The sequence below is a fragment of the Pristis pectinata genome, chromosome 16 (assembly GCF_009764475.1).
Source record: "Pristis pectinata isolate sPriPec2 chromosome 16, sPriPec2.1.pri, whole genome shotgun sequence".
NCBI lineage: Eukaryota > Metazoa > Chordata > Chondrichthyes > Rhinopristiformes > Pristidae > Pristis > Pristis pectinata.
The window spans coordinates 2,926,975-2,951,279 of NC_067420.1; the positions used below are offsets into that span (position 1 = coordinate 2,926,975).

Below are 24,305 nucleotides of genomic sequence, written 5' to 3' on the forward strand. Positions count from 1 at the left end.
GTACTGTGTTTGTATTGAAGGTGACAGGATCGTTCCTCCATCTGGATCGACTGAATCATGTACCAGTTATTATTCATGCTGTCACCCTGCAGACAGAACGCTTGGCTTAGATTGGTGGCCACACTTCCTTTCAATACCTGAATTTTGCTGGTTGGTAGAAGATATTAGGACCAGCCACCGTAATATCAGAGATCAGTGGAATTTCTGCTTCTGGGCTAGTCCATTGTCGACAATGATCATAAGTCTGATGCCAGCCAGTTGGGTGAACTGAAAGCACTGCCAACCTGTTGCCAACTGCACCTTCAAACAGCTTTTTGGAAGGAGGTATTTAAGTTCTAGTTTTAAACTCTTTTCCCCCATCCCCACCAACAGTGGGAAGCATTAAAATAAGGATTTGGGCTTCCATAGTCTCCCCAGTAGATGTAGTGATTCAATCACAGGCTTTTTGTGTAAGTAGTCAGGCCAACCAGAGGGCATTGGGCACTTCTTTTAAGTATGCAGAGTCGATCTAATGAAGTCATTGGTGTCCATCTATTACTCTGTAACAGATCCCAGTTTGGGGCATTAATGGTTGTGTTCCTTGTCAGACCAAATCTTTTGGGAGGTAGCCTGGAAGAGGTATAGTCACAGGTTTATAAGTTTTACGGTGTAGTTTCATGTGGATCAGTGGCAGAACCCCAGGCACTTTCACCACCTTGCTTTTCACACACTCCTAACCTTCACCCATTTCAGCACGAATTGCAAGCTAATGTCCTGATCGTGAAGCTTGGCCAGGACTACTGTATGTTCCAGGACCTTTGGGACTTACGGACCCCATAGCTGACCTCTGATAATTGAAGAAAGTGACATCTGTTAGACTGGATAAGAGAAGATCAAATAACAGCCCACAGCCTGCTGAAGGGCCCCAATACCCTTCCTTTCTCAAAGCTGCCACTAAGGATAACACAAGGAATTGAGTGCACAGGGAATTGGGTGTTTAGGGCTGGACAGCTGAAGGTTGGGTGTAGCAGGTGATGAGGGGGGGCAGCTGAGGACACCAACAATGAGAATGTGGTGGAGCTGGGGCAATTTTTAATGATAGAAACTTAAAGCCACCTAACTGGAGAAATGCAGATGCCTTGGTTCGCCTTGGTGGAGTGCAGTCCTTCAGCTCTCAGCACACCAGCTAGTACTTACTGCAGTGCGTTTACACGCCTGTAACAGCATTTTGCACATCTGACAACAAGTGAATGGTGCAGGTTATCTGATGCTGTTGTTCTTGCCCAGTGGCCTGTGTGTATATTGGTGTGTCACGAATGTGGAACTCCTGGCTACATTTTTGACCCTCTGCCTCCACTCCAACCCTCCAAGGGCACTCCTGGCATTGATTACGTGCTCAGTAGACCGGCCATTTTCCAAGGGGAGAGACATTTTCCCATCTGCAATCCTGCACATACGTAGGTGCCAAAGGTCTTTATTTGCAGGTTTGATCACTTGTTTGGCTGCTCCAGAAGCTTTGCATTTAGTTTATAGAAAAAAATTTGCTAACGTGCGCACCAAAAAATCACTTCAGAAGACAGATCAAAAGCCTTTGGCAGACTGCCAGACTTTCCTGTGTTCTCTCTTTAATAATAGACGTTGGGGACCAAAAATGATTTTCAATTAAGTGTTGTCTTCACTTATAATTGTACCTCACTCTTATGATGATCTAATTAAAGGCTCCTAATCATATTCCAGTCCACAGATTCAGAAACAGTTCCTTGCCCTCCGCCATCAGATTTCTGAACGGTCCTTGAACCCATGAACACTACTTTGTTATTCCTTTTTTTTTACACTATATATTTATTTTTGTAATTTATAATAATTTTATGTCTATGCACTGTCCTGCTGCCGCAAAGCAACAGATTTCATCTCATATAAGTCAGTGATAATAAATCTGATTCTGATTCTGATTCTGTATGGGTGAACAAAAGTTTTTGAAGAGCAGAATTTTTCAGGCCTTATGGAAGTCAAAACTTGTGTCAATCAAGTCATGGAATAGTTCATGCTAAACCGTCTTTGGTTGCTTAGGTCACAGAGCAATACAGCAAGGATGCAGGCCCTTCGGCCCAACCAGTCCATGCCGACCACGGTGCCCACCCAGCTAGTCCCAATTCCCTGCGGTCGGCCCATATCCCTCCAAGCCCCGCCCCTCCATGTACCTATCCAAGTGCTTCTTAAATGATCCTGTTGTACTTGCCTCACCCACTTCCTCTGGCAGCTCGTTGCATATACTCACCACCCTCTGCGTGGAAAAGTTGCCCTCAAATTCCCTTATAAATCTTTCCCCTTTCACCCTAAACCTCTGCCCCCTGGTTTTGGACTCCCCTACCCTGGGTAAAAGATAGTTACTGTCCACCTTATCTATGCCTCTCATAGTTTTATAAGGTCGCCCCCTCGTTCTCCTACATTCCAAGGAATAAAGACCTAGCCTGGCCAACCTCTCCCTGCAACTCAAGCCTTCTGGTCCTGACATTCTCGGCACTCTTTCTAGTTTAACGACTTCTTTCCTATAACAAGGTGACCAAAACTGTATGCAGCAAACTGCTTTCCCAACAACTGAGGAAAATTTGAACTGGAGAAATTTTAGTGTGTGCTAACACTTCCATCATACATTTCTTTAGACTTCTATCACTAAAAAATTGGATTTCACACATTTTTGCAGGCTCGTCTGGAAATAAAATTAGCCTGTATCCAGTATGAAATGGCTTAAGGTTTGCTGACACACTAAAACAAGTGCTAAGTGGGACCACGTGATACCCATTGGGATCTCACCCAGTTTCATGCTCCTCCAACACTTTAATGGGCAGCATTCAACTCTTAAAGGCACACTGATCATGGAAAGCAGACAACTAATAGGGTACACTCTCTGCTGAGGAAGTACGAGAGGCTGAAATGCAGAGAGAGGTTGCTCCCACAATCACGCAAAGGGACATCCACATCCTGGCCAATGAGATATTTGCCAGGAGGAAGGCTTGTATGTCAAGGAGCGAGCAGAGCCCCCAACTCATCACCTGAAGAGCTTGGCAAGAAATGATGATGGTCGTCAGTGAGACTCCTCCCCCATGATGAAACAATAAGGAAAGAAATTTCATGATCTCACAAGGCACATCCAGGGGACCTGCAGACCCGTCCAGCTGAGCGGACATCCTCACAGAAAAGACTATATTTTCAAGTGAAGGTCAGAGGTCTTTAACCAAAGTTCCACTTGTCAGCGAAAGCAGAGATGTTGTGGCAAGGCTTTAAAGTAATTGGAAAAGAGATTCATTCATTCATTCATGCTTTATAATGGGAACAGGTAGACCTGCACGCCAGAGTGTGAGGGGATTTTACGCACCATCTGAGACTCCTAGCTGACTATTGTTGCATGATGTTAGACTGTGCTGTGAAGTGGGTCACTGGGGGAATTTTATTTTGAGACCTTCAATGAAAATCATCCCCTATTTCACTGGGGCATCCCTTTCATCGAGTGCAGACAAAACCCTGGCCTCTTCCCCTCCGATCGGAGTAGATGAAGGCCAGCACTCTGCCTCCCTCCTGCTCCTCGAGTTCCCACTGCTCCTCCGGCTTTCCCTCCTAACCCTCTCCCCGCGCTCTCCCCAGCACCAGCTGCTCCCTGCGGTTTGCTGGATTGTGCAGCATGCAACACACGATGGTGACGTCTCTGCAGGCATCCGCAGACTAAATCTCATTGTGTGGCGATCAGCAGTATTTCCCGCAGTGTCTGTATCTCTCGCATCTGTGCTGAACTGCTGTGGTTGGAGAGCATCCGTTGTCCATGAAAGTTCATCCCTTTGGAAAATATCCAGCAGTGACTGACAGATTCCTTCAGGCTGAAGGAGTCATCTGTTCTTTGAAGAAACTTGGCATTTCTTCCTCATTACTTCCTCAAGAGGCTAATGAAATTCGGCATGTTCCCGTTGACCTGCAACAATTTTTACTGATGCACCATAGAAAGCATCCTATCCGGATGCATTACAGCTTGGTACGGCAACTGCTCTGCTCAGGACTGCAAGAAACCGCAGAGAGTTGTGAACACAGCTCAGCACATCACGGAAACCAGCCTCCCCTCCATGGACTCTGTCTACACTTCTTGCTGCCTTGGTAAAGCAGCCAGCATAATCAAAGACCCCACCCATCTGGGACATTCTCTCTTCTCCCCTCTCCATCAGGCAGAAGATACAAAAGCCTGAAAGCACATACCACCGGGCTCGAGGACGGCTTCTATCCCGCTATTATAAGATTATTGAATGGTTTCCTAGCACGATAAGATGGACTCTTGACCTCACAATCTACCTTGTCATGGCCCTTGCACCTTATTGTCTGCCTGCACTGCACTTTCTCTGTAACTGTGACACTTCATTCTGCATTCTGTTATAGTTTTACTCTGTACTACCTCGATGCACTGTGTAATGAATTAATCTGTATGAACGGTATGCAAGACAAGTTTCTCACAGTACCTCAGTACATGTGACAATAATAAACCAATTTCAGTTCCAACAGAACCTGAGGAAATCCCTCTGGTGATCAGCAACCACCTTCACCACACCCAGGGTGTGGGAACCTTTCCTGTTTGTTACTCTGTCTGGATTGGTTAGCAGAGCACTTAAAGACACATGGGAACAGTCAATAGCTGCCTTCCCTCGCAGTAAGCCAGCCGTCCTGGCAAATACCAAACCCCGGATGCCAACTTATTCCTCCCCAGGTGATGTCCGATGCCGAAGCGGGCAGGAAATTGGGAGACGTGGCAGAGATCCGCAGCAGTCTCTCAGAAAGACAGGGCAAGGAGGTTCAGTGTCAATGGGACATTGACCTCCATTGAGGGAGCAGTCAAGGCACAAAGGCACAGCTGCAGGTCATCCAGTAGAATGACGCATATCTCAGTGATGACAGCCTTAGAGAAGACTGAACCTGTGAATATCTTACTCTTCTGAGGGGTCTCTGATGAATCTCGGAATAGGCTCTTCACTCATGTGTCTGTGCTGGAATTATACAGCGTTGAAACAGGCCCTTCAGCCCACTGAACATCCACTTCCACACATCTCATTTTATTCCCCCAATATTGCCGTCAGTTCCACCCCGATTTTGCCACCAACCCGCACTGGGGGAAGTTCACAGTGGCCAATGAACCTACCAACCAGCACGCCTTTGCAACAATTGAGGAAACCGGAGCACCCGGAGGGAACGCAGGCAGTCAAAGGGAGAACCCGCAAACCCCACATACGGAGCGCCCGATGTCAGAACTGAACCCAGGTCACTGGAGTTGTGCAGGAACAATGTTATTTGCGTGTGGCAGTCGTTTGGCTTCTTTAATTTCCTCCTGGGTTTGGGAACATCTTGCTCGGTGTCCCATGACTTCACCATTCTGGGGAAAAGTAAAGTTTTCTATGAAGCATTTCTCCTATACACGTAAACTGCAGTGTGCCTGTGCACTGGAGCAGATTTGCACCTGGAATACATTGACACAGGGTACCTCAGCAGCATACTTACTAGGTTCTTGTGGACAACAGAAGAACCCAATTTTCCATTGGCATCGGCCGTGAGCAGTCAGCTTGTGCCTCTGTCCAAGTGAGCCCAAAACCAAAGACTCATACATATTAAATGGTCCTCAATAAAACAAGTAGAAAACTCAGAAACTTCTCACCCTGAGTGTGGAACTTGTCATCTCAAGAAGGCAATATAGATGTATCTAAGGGCAAAATGAATAAACATATGAAGGACACAGGAATAGAAGGCAATGGTAATGTTTAGATGAGGTCAGGTGAGAGAACACTATTTCAATCAACTGACCTTGTGCTGTAGATTATGTAAATACTCTTCATAATCTTACGTGATGTCCATTATACGTTTGTAATATCCATTCAGGTTATAATAAGTAATACTTTTTCTGACGCCAGCCCTTTGGCCAATTTTGAACACCGACCCTGTCACAGCCGAACTTGTCTCAACTGCCACACTGTAACTGCCATTATAACCGTTACTTCTTGGGCACCCCCTTGGGATCAGAGGATGGTTTGTTTCCACTTCATTTCTGTGGGTTTAGCGGTGGCCATTGAGGCCATCGTGGGATCCTCAGACTCTGCACCATTGGGGCAGGAGGTGCCGGACAGGGGGTGGGTGAACAGTGTGGAGGGAAGTGCACTTCTGCTGCTGCTTTTAACTTGCTTCTGCATGTCTCCAGTGTACAGGCTCAGTGCCAACTAGAACACTCCATCTCTGTTTTGAGTAGGCATGAAGACTGAGAATATACTTGAGTTGTATACCCTGCCCTCAGGGAATGGATTGGCTGTCTGAGGAATCAGGTATTGGACGTGCAATTGATCTGGCCCACCCATTGCAACCAGTTGACTGTAACGAGCCCCTCCATGTTGGCGATGTTGGTCTGGGACGGGACGGTTCGCTTGCCCTGTCAATGGATTTGGAGAATTTTACAGAGATCATGATGGTGATTTGAGGTACCTGCATGTCTCTGAAGCATACAGGAGGGCAGAGATCACTGCAAGCTGGTAGCACGAGTTTTGAGCCAGGTTTGAGATCTTTAAGCAGCCATTTCCTCAGACAGCCAAAGGCCGTGCTGGTGAATTGAAGGCAGAGAGGAGTTTCAGCGTCCAGTCTGTCTTCACTGAGAGGTAGCTCCAAGATATGGAAAGTAATTCAAATTGCTCATAACAGTGAGTATACTTCAAAAAGTACCTTATTGACTTCTTTGGGATGATCTAAGGTCACGAAAAATGCAACATAAATGCAAGTGCTTCTCTCAAAGATCCATGCTGCGCATGAAAATTGCTGCATGACTCACACAATATACCTGAACTCCAAGCCAGTAGAATTCAATGAGAGTAGCCTTGTATCTCAATCTTGGCCTCCGTATAATTAGAGTACAACTTTCAGTGCAGATGGAGAGTGAATTTAGTGACGCAAAGATGTAACTCACACCTGCTCCGCAGTCAAGTTTGCTCATGACAGAAGACAGAAGTAAAGCCTCTTACTTACAGCCTGCCACTTCCCCGACATGTCCTCATCATTTCCAAACTTTATCTTAGTGAAATTCTGGGGGCTGCATGAAGGTACTGAGCAGGAAGGCACTGCTACGGCAAGGAATTATTAATATTGTTATTATTTTTTTATTATTGTCACGTGTACCAAGCTACTGTGAAAATCTTGTTTCCATACCACCCAGGCAGATCATGCCACACATTAGTACATCAAGGTAATAAAAAGAAAAAAAGAACGCAGAAAGAGGAAAAAGTGTGGTTGGTGCTGCAAAGGTATGACGCAGTGAGTCTGAGATGGTGTAACGCGGCATTGGCCTTACGTGAGTTCAGGCTGTTCTTTTGCATTGTCTTCAGTGGGGCTGGGGCTGGGGCTGGGGCTGGAGTGGGGCTGGAGTGGGGCTGGGGCTGGGATGGAGTGGTGCTGGGGCTGGGGCTGGGATGGAGCTGGGAAGGGAGAGGGAATTGATAGGGCACAGAGCTCCAGGAGGTGGGGCAGCTCTGATTGACAGGTAGTGGGGAGGTCAGGGTGTGCATGGCAGGAAGTGGAAGAAAGCCAGGTAAATAAATTATTTCAAGGAGATCTTCCTGATTTGAAATCCAATCCATTCTCTCTTCTCCCCCCTCCCTTTGGGCAGAAGATACAAAAGCCTGAAAGCACGTACTGCCAGGCTCAAGAACAACATCTATTCCACTATTGAGTAGCCCCCTAGTACGATATGGACTCTTGTCCTCATAATCCACCTCATTATGACCTTGCACCTCATTGCCTGCCTGCACCGCACTTTCTCTGTAATTGTAACACTTTATTCTGTATTCTGTTATTGTTTTCCCTTGTACTACCTCAATGCACTGTTGTGATGAAATGATCTGTATGGACAGCATGCAAAACAAAGTTTTTCACTGTACCTCGGTACAGGTGACAATAATAAACCAACATACCAATTGACCAGTCACCAAACTGGGATCTGCTCAGGGAGGTGCCTTGGTCACACTGAAGTAAGTGCTACAAAAGCCTGCATCTGCATGAGTGCCCCATTGTCCAAGCTGTCCTCGCATGAGCAACCGGGTAAATAGCTTCCGGACGTGCATTGCACCTTGTTTGATACCACAGCACTTTCATTAGCACCTCCAACACATGGTAATCCAAGAGTCAAAATCATGGAGCAACACACACAATGCTGGAGGAACTCAGCGGGCAGCATCTATGGAGGGAAGTGGACAGTCAACATTTAAGGTCGAGACCCTTCATCTGGACTGGAAAGGAAGAGGGGAGATCCAGTATAAAAGGGTGGGGGGAAGGGGGGGAGCAAGAGCTGGGGGGTGATGGGTGGATCCAGGTGAGGGGGGGGGGGGGTGATAGGCTGGGGAGGGAGGGGGGAGAGTGGGAATCATGTGAGGTGATCGGTGGAAGTGACAAAGGGCTGAAGAAGATGGAATCTGATAGGAGAGGAAGGTGAAGCTTGGGATAGAGGTGGGGAGGGGAACCAGTGGGAGGGGTGTGTGGTTGATGGGCAGATAGAGAGGGTGGGGAGGGGAAGGAGATGGGGAGATGGCAGTGAGGTAGACCAGGAGAAGATCCATCTGCTCCAGGTTCCGACATATGCTGCCTCTTTCATCCCCATTGCACTGCTCCACTGCGAAGCTTCTTCAAGGTATGCCGACTTTGAAGAAGCTTTCCTCCTCTTTTCGATGGGAGACCCTCTCTGACTGCTCCCCCTCTCCGATCTCTGCTGCTGTCCTGCTCTTCGACCATGGGCTCCTCCAGACACCCCCCCTCCCCCATCTGCTTATCACCTCCCCCCCCTCACCTGGATACACCTATCGCCTGGCAGCTCTTGCCCAACCCCTTCCCCCCACCTTTTTTATACCGGCCATCTCTCCTCCATCTTTCGGTCCAGATGAAGGGTCTCGACCCAAAACGTCAACCGTCCAATTCCCTCCATAGGTGCTGCCTGAAAGGCCTGGATAGAGTGGATGTGGAGAGGATGTTTCCAGTAGTGGGAGAGTCCAGGACCAGAGGGCACAGCCTCAGAATAAAAGGACGTCCCTTTAGAACAGAGATGAGGAGGAATTTCTTCAGCCAGAGGGCGGTGAATCTGTGGAATTCATTGCCACAGACGGCTGTGGAGGCCTAGTCATTGGGTATATTTAAAGTGGATGTTGATAGGTTCTTGATTAGTAAGGGAGTCAGTGGTTACGGGGGAAAAGTAGGAGAATGGGGTTGAGAGGGAAAGATAAATCAGCCACGATTGAATGGCAGAGCAGACTCGATGGGCTGAGTGGCCTAATTCTGCTCCTATGTCTTATGGACCCACTGAGTTCCTCCAGCGTTTTGTGTGTTGCCCCAGATTCCAGCATCTGCAGTCTCCTGTGTCTCCAATTAAAATCATGGGCTTTGTGATCTACAGTATGCAGCAAGTCCCTGGTTTCGTTTACTTGGGTTAGTAAATATTGGATTGGCCAGCACACCCTGGTGCGATCTCATTGGGATCGTTTATGATTATGTATTGAAAAAGGTGAATGAAGGGAGTATAAAATACTTTAAGCATGTGGGACTTATAAGAAATATTATATTGCCTGAATAACCAAGAAAATAGTTTAAGGGAAGAACTAATTAGTAAAGTCATGCAAATCTTAATGAATGAGGGATAAAATAGTAACTTTAATACAACTTATCCATTGGTGTAGCCTACAACTTTAAGCGTCTTTAACAAATATAATATTTTATTTTACATCAACCTGTGATGTATTGTTTCAGTAACTATGATGCACTGCCTATGGTCATAAGACTATAATGGAAAGAAGCATGAATAGGCCATAGAACACTTCAATACCACTCTATCTCTCAGTAAGTTTACAGCTGACATTTAATTTAACCCTAAATGATCCCCATTTCCTTGCGTTGTATTCCTGCCCAACAATCTGTCAACCACAGCCAAATAAACAAAGATAAGACAAGATTTCTTTATTAGTCACATGTACATCGAAACACACAGTGAAATGCATCTTTTGCGTAGAGTGCTCTGGGGGCAGCCCACAAGTGTCATCACGCTTCTGGCACCAACATAGCACGCCCACAACTTCCTAACCTGTAGGTCTTTGGAATGTGGGAGGAAACCGGAGCACCCGGAGGAAACCCACGCAGACACGGGGAGAACGTACAAACTCCTTATAGACAGCGGCCGGAATTGAACCTGGGTTGCTGGCACTGTAGTAGCGTTACGCTAACTGCTACACTACCATGCCTTCAACAGAGCATCCAAGACCTTCCAAAGGTTCACAATTGTCTGACTGAACCAATTTCTGCTTCTCTTAGTACTAAACAGCTGTTTTTTTGGGGGGGTTGGGGGTGGTGGAGGGTGTGATACCAGGTGGACGTAAATTAATTATAATCTTGCCTAATATCAATGAAGTAAACTGTCAAGAGTGTGTTGTGAGAAAGGTTCTTTTGGTATCTTAAAGATGAAGGTCTGGACACACAGTCTTTGTAATTTAAAAATGGTTTATTAACAAAAATAAACGCGGGGACAGAATGAATGGGAACAGATGCACACTCACACACTCTCAAGCAGGAGATCGCGAGTGTGCAGGGAAATCGCGACAGAGGGTGAGGTGCACACACACACACACACACACACACACACACACACACACACACACACACACACACACACACACACAATAACTGGGTACAAATGATCAAGGAATAAACAGCACAATGTTTGGACACCCTGATTCTGGACAAACATTGGCTCTTTGGTCTCAGGAGTCCTTAACTAACTGCCCTGAAGTAGTGCACAGCTCACCTCAACATCCTCGGAGAGAGAAAACCAAACATGCAGCACTTTTATGCTGCTGGGGGGCTGGGTAGCCCAGCAAGGACAAAGGTGTTTAAATGGATCAATAGTAGATGTGCCCAGGAACAAAGGTGCTCAAACAGACCAATCCGAGTGGTCCAGCAAGGCAAAGGTGTTTACCTAATGGGGTGGAGCCAAACCTTGATTGACAGTGGTGTAGCTTCCTACCTAATAGGCACTGCTATCATCCGACCATGGGGGTCGGTAGCGTTGTCACCGTCACCTGACCCCTGGCCTTTCATACTACAGAGTGGAACCCTTGTGACTGATATAGTCAGTCCGGGCTTGAACATCGACTGTGAGCTAACACTTCAGTGCAGTACTGATGAAATGCTGTGCAGTTTAAGATGCAGAATCATAAATTCAAATGCATTGCACTCATTTTTTGTTATAGGACTGAACTGTAACAAAAAAAAATCAATTGCTATGTACTTTTATTATTCTAGTGCACATACTGAGACTTTGTTCCATGCTAGAAACACAGAAAGCTCACAGTGTAGTTCCATTCACATAACATGCACATATGAAGCACACAGACCCTGTTGGGGTGACGTCAGTGCCAATGCACAAGTGAGTTCCCTGTGAAATATAATCACTACACGGTGGGGAAGGCATACATGAATTGAACTTCGAACAGCAGGAAGAGGCACCGCAGTACGTTACTTTGACTGATCACCAATTACTTGTGGGTTTGTTAGCATCAGTTGGAGAAAGGTTTGCCTGCCCGCTGAGGTTTGGAGCTGCAACAGTTTTGGAGTAATTGGGACATTTCTAAAGGAGGGAACCAGCAGGGAGAGTCAGGAGGGAGTAAAACAAAGCTGGGAATGTAAGGTAGAAATGTAGGAACCAAAATAAATAGGCAGTGGGAAGAGAGGCAAGCAGAAATATGTTAACAGATCAAGTTGAAAGGCACTCTAAATGAATACTTGCTGCACCTGCAATAAGGTGGATGAATTAACCCCATTGTCATAAGTGGATGCAATCTAATTCTTATGACAGGATGGCTGCAGGATGACCAAATCTGAGAACTAAATATTTCAGGGCGTTAGCCACCACAGAAGGAGAGACAGAAAGGAAACGGAGGTGGGAGAGTACTGTTAATGAGAGGTGACACCAGAATAGACCTTGGTTTGGCAGACCATGGTATTGAATTAGAATCAGTTTGGTGATGCCTAGAAGCAGCAGGGAGTAGGGAACATTTGTGTCGGTTGTTTATAGGTCTCAATGTAGAAGTAATGATGTGGAACATGCTGAACGCAAGAAAATTAGAGTTGCATGTAAGTGCAGTATAACGGGGGACTTTACATACAGACTGGGCAAATGGGGATTGTAGAAGCTGGTAATTCTGCGAGTAAATAAGAACTAGCATCTTTCTGGCTAGTGAGATTGAAAAATGCTAGTTCTTATTGAAATGCTGGTTCTAGATTGAAAATCTCACTGCAGACAAATTTAGCATGTGAACCACACTGGATAAACATTGCTGAGGTACATAAACACCCCACTGAAAACTCGATTACATTTTCCGGCAGATTCTGTGATCCCAGAAATGAGTGCTAATCTGCTCTTCTTTGGGTTGAGACGGTTTTCAGCCACATAGTACCATTATTTGGGGGGAGTGGGTTTGTTCAAAGGGATTCAGGCCAGTGTTTGCTGGAGAATTGACTCATTCAGTCTGTGTATGAATTCTCTTGTTGAATTTTTCAGAAGAATTCCCATAAAGAAATATTAAGTGCCCAGGGATCACCCTCAGCGAGGTTAATTAATTCACGCATTCCTTTTGTATGGGGAAGCATGCGTCACCGAGTCTGTCTTCAGTTTTTGCAGAAGTTGTTTGAAACTTGCTCAGAACCTATGATCTAAAAATCTGCTGAACGTGAGATTTAATCAAGGAATTTCAACCTTTTAGTTTATACTTTAGTATAAATGAGTGCACAATATGGGAAGTCTCAAAAATGTGGTCAACTTCTCTATTGGCCTGAGCCTTATTGAGGATCTATCTTCAACTTCATCGTGAAAGAACTTGTTCTCTCCAAAGAATATTTCTGCTGAAATTTTTGGGCAATTTCACTCTCCTTACCTTCAGTGTTCTTTTTTAAAAAAAGTCAAATCAGCTTAAACGAATTGTTGGTTAAATGTTAGTCAAATCGTCAAGTTTAAAGAATTTAGAGAATAAATGCAAATCAATTCATACAAGTTCCAGTATTGAGGAACGTCATCAAATTTTAATAAGGGATTCAGAGGAAGTCAATCATTGCTCCGTTGTCTTCTGCCACAGAACATTTCCTGACTTGAGCTAAACAGCTAAGGAGGTTTTCAGTGACTTTATCATCGCATCAATTGGAGGTGCATCTCTGACTGTTGAGGAGAGCCTCAATCACCTTAAGGAACAATAATGTTCCCCCTTACCCTCTGTCAACTCCTCCAGGCTGACAACACAGTGTGCAAAGATGGCAATCACGTCCCTACTCACTGGGACAAGCCAGGGAGAATAGTTCAAACCCAAACCAATCTTAACTGGCTGGAGAGTGGCTCAAAACCAATGTTTTTACTGAGACAAAGATCAAAATAAAAGTTTTTTAAAAAGCTTATTTTGAGGGGATTAAAATAGAAAATGCTGAAAATACGACTCAGGCAGCATCTGTGGAACGAGAAACAGAACTAATGTTTCGAGTCGTCAGTTCTGGTGAAAGGTCTTCAACTTGAAATGTTAACCTGACCTGCTTAGTATTTCCAGCATTTCCCATTTTTATTTTAGAATATTATTAAATATTTGCAATAGAGCAACTGTATTTTGTTTCTAATTTGTAATATATAAAGATGCAAGAAACACAAAAGCCAGTCTGTTCAAATAAGTGTTTATAATGTGAAATAAAAGCAGGAAACACCAGAAATAGTCAGCAGATCAGGCAGCATCAGTGGAAACCCTCCCTAAGTTCGCTTAATTTATCTATTTCCCTCCCCCGCACCAACGTTAACTCTGTCTCTCTCCCCACAAATGCAGTCTGACCTGTCAAGAATTTCCAGCATTCTCTGTTTTTATTTCAGATTTCCAACATCTGCGGGTTTTTTTGATTTTCATTTAATACAATTTCTTAGGAACAAAATAATATTAGAAAACAGCAAATGTTATTCCTTCATTTTAAGCAGGAGAAAACACCTTGAGGGAACTTTAGACTAAACAGTTTTACTCTGGTGGCTTGAAATATAATAAAAAATTTGCTCCAAGGTGTCTGGTGATAGAATAAGTTTGAAAAACATGAGTTTTAAAGGGAAATATAATTCTTCAACATACATATTATTCAGTAGTAGATGGAAAGACTTGGATTTTTCTCCCATCTTTCCTATCCCTTATGGAATGTTCTGAAGCACTTTACATCCACCTTTAAAATGTTATAGGAAGCAAAACAAAGAAGGAGAACAGATTGCAAGTGGACACTGATAGACCAATGAAATGGTTCAGGAGCTCCATGTTGAACGTCAATGGCAGCAGAAGTAAATTGTGCCGAATGGCCTCTTTATGTTCTGGAGACTGAACATAAAATACAACCATTGAGAAGCCACTCTATTTGTGTTCAAGTATCTTGCTGGATGTCAACCCCAGTACTTGGAGACAGCTGATCCCGAAATTACATTTTGCACAAAATGCACTCAGAGTAAATTGGCAGCCTCATTATGTCATGTTTACCAGTGCTGATTCATTATGTGTCATGATATTGGTGAGTCCCTTTCAATTTTCCGCCCCATTCCCTACCACACCAACCCAGTATTATGTACTGAGTTGCACTTGAATGGCTCCCAGCGCTGAGAATAAAAGGTGCTGCCAAACCCACACACACCTTGTCGCTTTTTTGTCACACCAGGTACTAAAGACAGGGAGAGGAGACTCGTAGCAAAGCAGCTCAACCCTGTTTCCCTGACCAAAAAGCTGGGTTCAATGAACCTCACGAGAATCAGATAGTAATGTAAATTGCTTCCCTTTTTCATACATAAATGATGTGTTACCCAGTCAACCGGAATTGCAATCATGAATCTTTAACTAAAGCACTGACAGCAGCAAACCACAGGGGACCAGGGATCGTGCAACGTAATAGAAATTCCATTTAACAGAATCTTTGCATACCTATTTGCAGCAATTAAGTTTGTGGCTGTAAAGGGACAAGAAAATAGTGCATGATGTAAACCACTGATTTTTAAGTTGTACATCATAACTTACCGTGAGAAATTTTGTAGTTCAATATCATTGCTAGTGAAATGTTATTTCAGTGCAGTACATGAAGTTAAATATTTCACAGTGTTTTACTCATACAGCGTGTTTAATTGCATAAATCTATTTCATTAGGAATTTAGCCTCCTTAAATTAAAAATTGCCTTTCGTACTCAGCATGCTTAATTTAACAGAAACTGCTGGAAAAGCTCAGCAAATCAGGCAACAGTGACTTCTTTCAATTCTGAATCATTAAGTTACCTCATTGGAGGGGCAGTGTTGTCTTTTTATATATTTCAGAAATAAACTTTATTCATTCTAAAAAAATACACACAAAAGAAGAAACAGTGCAAAACTTTTACATTCCTGCTCATTACATTCAGTAGTGTTAACTTGCTTTTCAAAACCACAACACCATTGCTACTCATGTGGCCCCCTGAGGTGACACACCATTTCATTGCTCGAGGGGCTTCCCCACCCGACTCTGCCCCTCCGTGTGTGGTAGCGGAAGGAGCCCAGACTGTGGACCTTCCCCACAGAGCCTTAGCATTACAGCCTGGACTGTGCCAGCCGGCAGCGTTCCCTTACGGACATCTCACTGTGCTGGGAGACCAACAAGTTTCGGACAGACCAAAGGGCGTCCTTCACTGAGTTGATGACCCTCCAGCAGCACTTGATGTCTGTTTCGGTGTGTGCCCCTGGGAGCAGCTGTAAATCAGAGAGTCCTCTGTTAAACAGCTGCTGGGGACAAACCGGCTCAAGGATCCTTGCATCCTTCTCCACACCCCCCCTCGCAAATCTACAGTCTGAGAAGAGTGTCATCAATGTCTGCATTAACTTCCAAGAAGGGTGGTGAGCAACTCTCATGAGGTCACAAGACAGTCAGGGTTACTTTAGCCTGACCCAATCATAGCTGGTAACAAACCACCAATAAGCAGGAGCATTCTGTACCCCGAAAGGTCATTGGTAAGTTGAACATAGAACAGTACAGCACAATACAGGCCCTTTGGCCCACAATGTCGTGCCGACCTTTAAACCTCGCCTAAGGCTATCTAACCCCTTCCTCCCACATATCCCTCTATTTTAAATTCCTCCATATGCTTATCTAGTAATCTCTTGAATTTGACCAATGTACCTGCCTCCACCACTGACCCAGGCAGCGCATTCCATGCCCCAACCACTCTCTGGGTAAAAAACCTTCCTCTGATATCTCCTTCGAACTTCCCACCCATTACTTTAAAGCTATGCCCTCTTGTATTGAGCATTGGTGCCCTGCGAAAGAGGTGCTGGCTGTCCATTCTATCTATTCCCCTTAATATCTTGTACACCTCTATCATGTCTCACCTCATCCTCCTCCTCTCCAAAGAGTAAAGCCCTAGCTCCCTTAGTCCCTCCTCATAACGCATACTCTCTAAACCAGGCAGCATCCTGGTAAATCTCCTCTGCACCTTTTCCAACACTTCCACATCCTTCCTGTAATGAGGTGACCAGAACTGGACACAGTACTCTAAGTGTGGTGTAACCAGAGTTTTATAGAGCTGCATCATTACCTCACGGCTCTTAAAGTCGATCCCACGACTTATGAAAGCTAACATCCCATAAGCTTTCTTAACTACCCTATCCACCCGTGCGGTAACTTGCAGGGATCTGTGGATATGGACCCCCAGATCCCTCTGCTCCTCCACACTACCCAGAATCCTGCCATTAACTTTGTACTCTACCTTGGAGTTTGTCCTTCCAAAGTGTACCACCTCACACTTCTCCGGATTGAACTCCATCTGCCACTTCTCAGCCCAGCTCGGCAACCTATCAATGTCCCTCTGCAATCTTCGACGATCCTCTACACCATCCGCAACACCACCAACCTTTGTGTCGTCTGCAAATTTGCCAGCCCACCCTTCTACCCCCTCATCCAAGTCATTAATAAAAATCACGAAAAGTTGAGAATGGAGCTTTTCCTTACAGAAGAGCAGCATCTTTTTCCTCATCTGCTGTTGTGGATGGAGCAACAGGTAACAGAAATCAGCTCTGCACCCAAGTTACTTATTGCCATAAGTACAGCAAAAGCTACCCTCAGGGAAGACGGTGTTGATTCCACAGCAGTCCAAGCCAAGGTTAACGTAGAACCAATGTGTGTATTAGAAATCAGCCTTAGCTCAGTGGAATATAACCTACACAGTCAACAGCTGTTCAACAAAATCCCGAGTGTGAAACTCTGCACTGTAGAGTATCCACCTCCTCCATCCCAGTGATGTTTTTGAAGCAACTCCGTGGTCAGTTTTCATTACTTTAATGGTTTGTGTTACGGTATGCTGAATTACTCAACCGTTCTGCTGTTGCTCTTCATATGTTGTTGCACTTAATGTTGTCAGCAATTTATATTACCTTCACTGTTGGAATATTTGTGCTTTCCAGAGAGTAGCATAGTTAAAATGGTAATGAACATCCTTAACATTACCGCAGTTTGATGACAACGTTGAGTATTGGTTTGTATTCCTTTCTTGGCCAGTTGCTACATCAATCTGTGAAAACGCTCGAGGTACACATTTACCAAGAGCTAGACTTCCAAACCTTTTAACAATTTAAAAATTTCAGTGTCTCCCTGGCCTCAAGAGAAATAAAGAGTGAAAGAGTTCATGTTGATGCTTATTTACTGCAGTGCCAGCCTTGATGTGACGATTCATTCACTAGGTGTGTTGTCTTCTTTTGCAGACCATGCTGACAGCGATCTCGATGAGTGCCATCGCTACCAATGGTGTTGTGCCAGGTATGCAAAACCAGCATCTGCAACTGATAATATTTGAGGGAATAAATGGAATAAAGATGTATGGCTGAGTGTCTAAAAACAGGGAGAGCCAGTAAAGCCTGTGAACAGTGTGCCTACATGAGTGCTCTAATTCTCTGTCTTTATTTCCACTCCAGCTGTTGGTTCAAGATAGATTTGAATCACTGCCGCACTCAAATGAGACAGACCACTGTGATCACGGAACATTAAATCAGTGAAAGGTGGATTCAAATTAACTCTGTAATAGTGCAGTGCGATTTCTTCCTTTTCTTCATTAATTTCCCAATGTTGGGCAGTATTCCAGAGAGAGTCAGGGAGCCCACTCATTGGCCTTGTCAATGAGCTTCACATTAGTGGTCCTTACTGACTCTGCTCGATTAACTCATTCGACAAAGGACTGCTCACGTGTGCGAGATACCGGTTCATATTCCTGAATTTGTTTTAAAAAGTAATGTTTTAATTGCAGTTTTTTTTTACTTTATCCAACAGTTTCTTTTCTCTACATCCCACATTCAGTTTTGGTGCAGCCAGCTTACGCACCACTCTCCTGTCACATTCCTGTTGATATTAGAGTCACAGAGTCATAGAGCAATCCAGCACGGATACAGGCCCTTTGGCCCAACCAGTCCATGCCGACCACGGTGCCCACCCAGCTAGTCCCAATTTCCTGCGTTCGGCCCTTATCCCTCCGAGCCCCGCCCCACCATGTACCTATCCCAGTGCTTCTTAAATGACACTGTTGTACCTGCCTCACCCACTTCCTCTGGCAGCTCGTTCCACACACTCACCACCCTCTGTGTGGAAAAGTTGCCCCTCGGGTCCCTTTTAAATCTTTCCCTTCTCACCCTGAATCTATGCCCCCTAGTTTTGGACTCCCCTACCCTGGGGAATAAACTGCTACCATCCACCTGATCTATGCCCCTCATGATTTTATAAATCTCTGTAAGACCACCCCTCATTCTCCTACACTTCAAGGAATAAAGACCCAGCCTGGCCAACCTCTCCCTATAACTCAGGCCCTTGAGTCCTGGCAACATCTTCGTAAATCTTTTCTGCACTCTTTGCAGTTTAATCACGTCTTTCCAATAACAGGGCGGCCAAAACTGTACACAGTGCTCCAAGTGCTGCCTCACCAATGACTTAAACAACTGCAACATAATGTCCCAATTCCTATACTCAGTGCCCTGACTGAAGAAGGCCAGTGTGCTGAACACCCTTTTCACCACCCTGTCTACCTGTAACGCCGCTTTCAATGAACTATGCACTTGTACTCCTAGATCCCTCTGTTCCATTACACTCCCTAGAGCCCTACCATTCATAGTACAAGTCCTGCACTGGTTTGACTTTCCAAAATGCATCACCTCACACTTATGTGTATTAAAATCCATTTATCACTCCTCAGCCCACTGCCCGAAATGATCAAGGTCCCCCTGTAATCTACGATAACTTTCTTCACTATCAACAACACCTGTGTCATCGGCAAACTTACTGATCAAGCCTTGTGTATTTGCATCCAAATCATTTATATGAATATTCTTTATTCTAAGACAGAATGCAGCTGCGCAGTCCAGCAGCTCAGCTAAGCACAACCGAAAATTGTCAACTAAGGTCTGAAAACCTTGGGTATTGGAGAAACGAGTAACTCAGTCTTATCTCTGCCTCACTGTAATGGAACAACAGCGTACTAAAGCTATTAGGTTCTCACAAGTGGTAATCGAGGAACATCTCCAGGCAGCTGTTGCACTGCAGCTGAAAATCAAGAAAAAACTTCTGAAAAACTAAGTCTAAATGTTAATCTTAGCTGACATTCACATTTAGGATTTCCCTAAGGTCTGCCTGAGATCAATTGTTTCCACCCTGTTGCACCTTATACTCAATGTGATTGTTTTCTTCTTATTTGACTGCTGACATTTTCAAACAGGGAAGGTTGATTCAAATCAAGTGTATACCCTTCGGAGAGAAGGCAGAGGAGATTTACCAAAATGTCAGAGGAGTGAGGCTTCAGTTATATGGAAACAATTGATTAGGTGGAATAGGTTCTCCTTCGTACTTCTCTGTTTAGGGTGTGATCGGTCAGCAGTTTTGGCAGAGTAAATGAGGAGAATCTCTTTCCTCTGGAAAGTAGATTGATAACCAAATGGCAGAGGTTTAAGATAGACTGCAGAGGGGCGAGTTGGGGTATGTTTCTTTTGATGATTCAGTTTGTTTTATTTGGAAGGCACTGCCTAAGTGAGCGTTGGAATTAGACACCATAGTAACTCCGTAATGGGAATTGCATAAATACTTTCAAAGGTAGAAATATACTCGGTTGTGGGGAAAGAGCAGGAGGTCAGGGCTGTGGGATACAAAGGTAAATGCTGAGGATGTTACAAGGTACAATGAACACTCAGCAGGTCAGGCAGTACCTGGGGAAGGAGAAACAGAGAAATATGGGATCATTCTTCTAAAGCTATGGTGGGCTACTTTGCAACATGTATCTCAAAATTCTTCCTTCCTTTGTTTCTAGATGTCAGAATAGTGGGAAATGAAAAAAAGACACAGCCTGGTCCATTAATTTCCTCTTTTCAATAGATCATAGACACCTTGACCTAACAGAGAGATTATTCAATTTATCTATTCTCCCAGCAGAGATGCAAACGCACAAAGATGTAACAAGGGAATTCTCCCCAGCTCCAGAAATATCATGCACAATCTTGTCATATTAATCTAATCTGACAAAGACACTCCGCAACCTGATAATAGCAAACTAGAAGAATGGGGTCATTGTGTCCCACTGAGTATTTTTGTTATCTATGTACATACTTTCCTGACAATCCTTATGATATTTATTTCTATCTATCAGATATTGGTGCAGCAATCTTCTTATAAGTACTCTAATCATTCTTTTTATCTCCAGTTCACTTGAAGTTTATTGATGGTGCCCTCAAGTTCTGGTTTCACTGTTTAAGTGACACAAACTGAGTCTTTGCATTGCTGTACTTTCTAGCACTTTAAATGCTTTTGAAGTTAATTCCTCAGTGGCAATAGGAACCAGCTGTTGGTTGATAAGAGAGAAAACAGATTTATTGTTCCAGTTTCTGATCAAAAAATGAGGTTCCATTTCAGGGTGCAAGCTTCTACATGTATTGCTATATATTGGGCTTCCCTTTTTCCTATCTCCAATCCTGAAGAAGGGTCCTGACCCGAAACGTTGACCGCCTGCTTTTCTCCACGGATGTTGCCTGGCCTGCTGAGTTCCTCCAGCATCATCGTGTCTTTCATCTCGATATCCCACCATCTGCAGACCTTTCTCTAACCTTCCACATCTGTTCTGTGCCAGTTACAAATGTAGCCTTCTCACAGAGGACTGCATTGCCTCAGCAGACATTTGGCCCCTTGTATAGACAATGCCTGAACCAGGGTCCCTTATGGAAATGTTCAACTGATCAGAGCAAGAACCAGGCCTGCTGTGTTTGAGATGTGAAAGTGATAGCCGCAGGATTCTCCTTGGGCAGACGGTCAGGGTCAAGGACATCTTTCTTCCATGCCAATTCTGTGGGTTCGGGGCTGACTGATGAGGATAATATGGGACTTGCAGGTTCTACCACAGGGTGAGCAGGAGCTGCTGGATTGTTTGGGTGAATAGCTAGTTTGGGAAGTGATGCTCTCCTTCTGCTCTTCGGGCTGCGTTCCCACATGCTCCTGAGGAATGGGCTCCAAGTTCTCCGTGACAACCTGCTGTTCACCTGGGAGGGGTTGCTGACATTTGCTTGCTTATTTGCAGGATTTTTCTTTAACCTTAAAACTTTATTTATACAGCACGGTAACAGGCCCTTCCAGCTCAACGAGCCTGTGCTGCTCAATTACACCCATGTTAACCTACTAACCTGTATGTCTTTTTTTGGAATGTGGGAGGAAACCGGAGCACCCGGAGGAAACCCACGCAGATACAGGGACAACGTACAAACTCCTTACAGACTGCAGCTGGAATTGAACCCCTGATCACTGGTGTCGTAAAAGCGTTGCGCTAACCGCTACACTACCGTGCCACCCTGGAGACAGTAGAGGCCCTTTTGCAGAGAGAGCACTCTCTGGTGTTTCGAGGTGCCTGCTGTGGGTAGTCCACCTCACAGAAACAAAGAGGAGGTCAGGGGGCCACTGTTGCACGGGAGGCAAGAAGCTTTGTGCCAGATCTGTAGCTGGAGTCTTCAACAGACAAAGGCTGCACTGGCACACTGAAAGTCATGGCGAATTTCATCATTGTTGCCTGTCTTTGCCAAAGGTGGTGAAGGCGGGCATCAATGGGGTCAACAGGTACTATTACCTTTTCTAGGGCCTCATTCTGGACCTGCATGTTTCGCGGGGCAGGAGCAGGGTAGCGGGGTACAGCACCTTTGACTTGCAGAAGCTTAGTTTCCAAATGTGTGCGTTAGCAAAGATCATTGGTGACTGGGATTGTGATGACCTTGGTTCTGGAGTGTAAGTGACATAGCTTGTAAAGATTCCCAATTGTCCTGTAGAGTTGTTTCACTCCTGGTTGGAGGTGAGGTGCAACATTGCATGAGAATGACTGGGGCAATGACACGCCCTTGCTGGACACCAAGGTCGGGTCTTCTATGGATCCATTGCTCAGAATACAGCCTTCATGCCATCAAGTAACAGATGTATCATAGAGGTGAAATTCTGCAGGTGCTCACATTGCTCCCCAGTCAACTGACACAAGATTTTTTGTGCGGTCATTTAAGGCTGTGTATAATGGTTGATGCTGCTACCCGCACTTCTCTAGGAGTTGGTCCACTGTAAAGATTATGTCCACATTGTGATTCAGGGAGCAGCTCTTCAGCCACTGGGAGGAGGACCTGGGTGATCATTTACCTTGTGGTAGATAGCAAGTAAACCCCTCAGTAATTACTGAAATTGGATTGGTCTTCATTCTGGAAAACAGTCATGATTACAGCATATCTGAAGTCTCATGACACTTTCGCCTCTTCGCAGACGTGAGAGATGAGGTTCTGAATTTGTGATTGAAGTTTGCCATGTTTTATAACCTCAGCGTGGATACCATCTGCTCTTAAGGACTTGGATTTCAGTTGGCAAGTAGTCTTTTCAATTAGTCAGTCTACCACCACTTACACACCGGGGACAATTTACAGTGGCCAATTAATCTACCAATCTGCACATCTTTGGAATATGGGAGGAAACCCCCACCATCACAGGGAGAACGTGCAAACTCCCCACAGACAGCACCCGAGGTCAGGATAGATCACGGGTCTCCGGCACTGAGAGGTAGCACCTCTACTAACGGTGACACTGTGCCAAGAGCTCTGCTCCATTCTTGGATCTGAATGGTTCTATTTTTTTAAGTACTGCAATGAAGCAAGGAGGAGTAGGAGTTCTCTCATGACAGCACAGTCCTCATGATAACCCCTTCCCCAGTGTCATTCCAACAGCTCTCTCCTGAGACAACCTCCAAACCTCTGCTGGTCCAATAAGAGATCCAATATTCTGGCTGGTGAAAGGCATGAGTTGCCATTGGGGCTGAGGAAGGCACAGACAGCTTATGCCAATGAGGGCTGTGGGCCAACATCATGTGGCCTTAAGTCTCCCTTTAAGGAGGTTACTGATAGTCGGCAGGCCATGAAATCAAATGTTGGGCATTACCAAATTCCAGCCCAGACCACACAAGGGCATGGTATCAATACTGCAGGTCTTATTTACCTGCTTTAGTGCATGCCAAAAAGCACCGATGCAAGAAGACGAATTTTCTTTTGTTTAACTGAGAACCAATGGTACCAATTATTGTTTGGGTGCTTTCAGCATGACTTTCACATTTCTGAATGCTTGTGAGAATTTCAGGCTTGAGGTAAGGACCTCGCTGAGAATCCAGGTTAGAAAGCTTGCCATAAGAACTCCGATTGCTTGCGGCCAGAGTCCAAATTACCCACAGAAATGTGCAGACCACATCTTCTAATGGTCTTCAGCTAAGTGGTTTTCCTCAAAACTAACCTCCTGGCTGCGATTTTGCAAGTAATTATCTCCCTCCTGAAGGTCCAATGTGACATTCTGAGAACAGACTGATGCACCTCCTGCCTCGAGAGTCGGGGAGTGGGGGTCTTTTATATTTTGCATGATAATTTCAAACCAGCAATAATAAATTGGCAGCCGTTTTATACCTGTCGATTACACTTTTATTGAAGTTAATAGGTCAGGAGGTTTAAAATCAGCCACCAGTTTGAGATCATTCTATGTTATTGCTCAAAGTTAAAATGATTCCCTTCATCTGCTGCAGTCTGCCTTTGTAAACAAAGTGTAGGGAGTTACTATTTGACAACCTCTTTTGAGAAATCTGCAAATTATTATTTGATTCAGTGTCACATTCAGTATCCAAATAAATCCTCGCAAAGTTCCAGTTAATAGTCAGTGGTCTGACAGCAAAAACAATGAAAATATTGCACATGTTGAAATTC

General features: G+C 44.8%; 1 protein-coding gene across 1 annotated transcript in view; it reads left to right on the forward strand.

Annotated features, from left to right (window-relative positions):
• LOC127578705 (solute carrier family 12 member 5-like) overlaps positions 1–24,305 on the forward strand; it is a 490,113-nt gene that overhangs the window by 304,029 nt on the left and 161,779 nt on the right. The window contains 1 exon segment of the mRNA XM_052031027.1: positions 17,787–17,841. Within this exon segment, the coding sequence (XP_051886987.1) occupies positions 17,787–17,841 (55 nt within the window).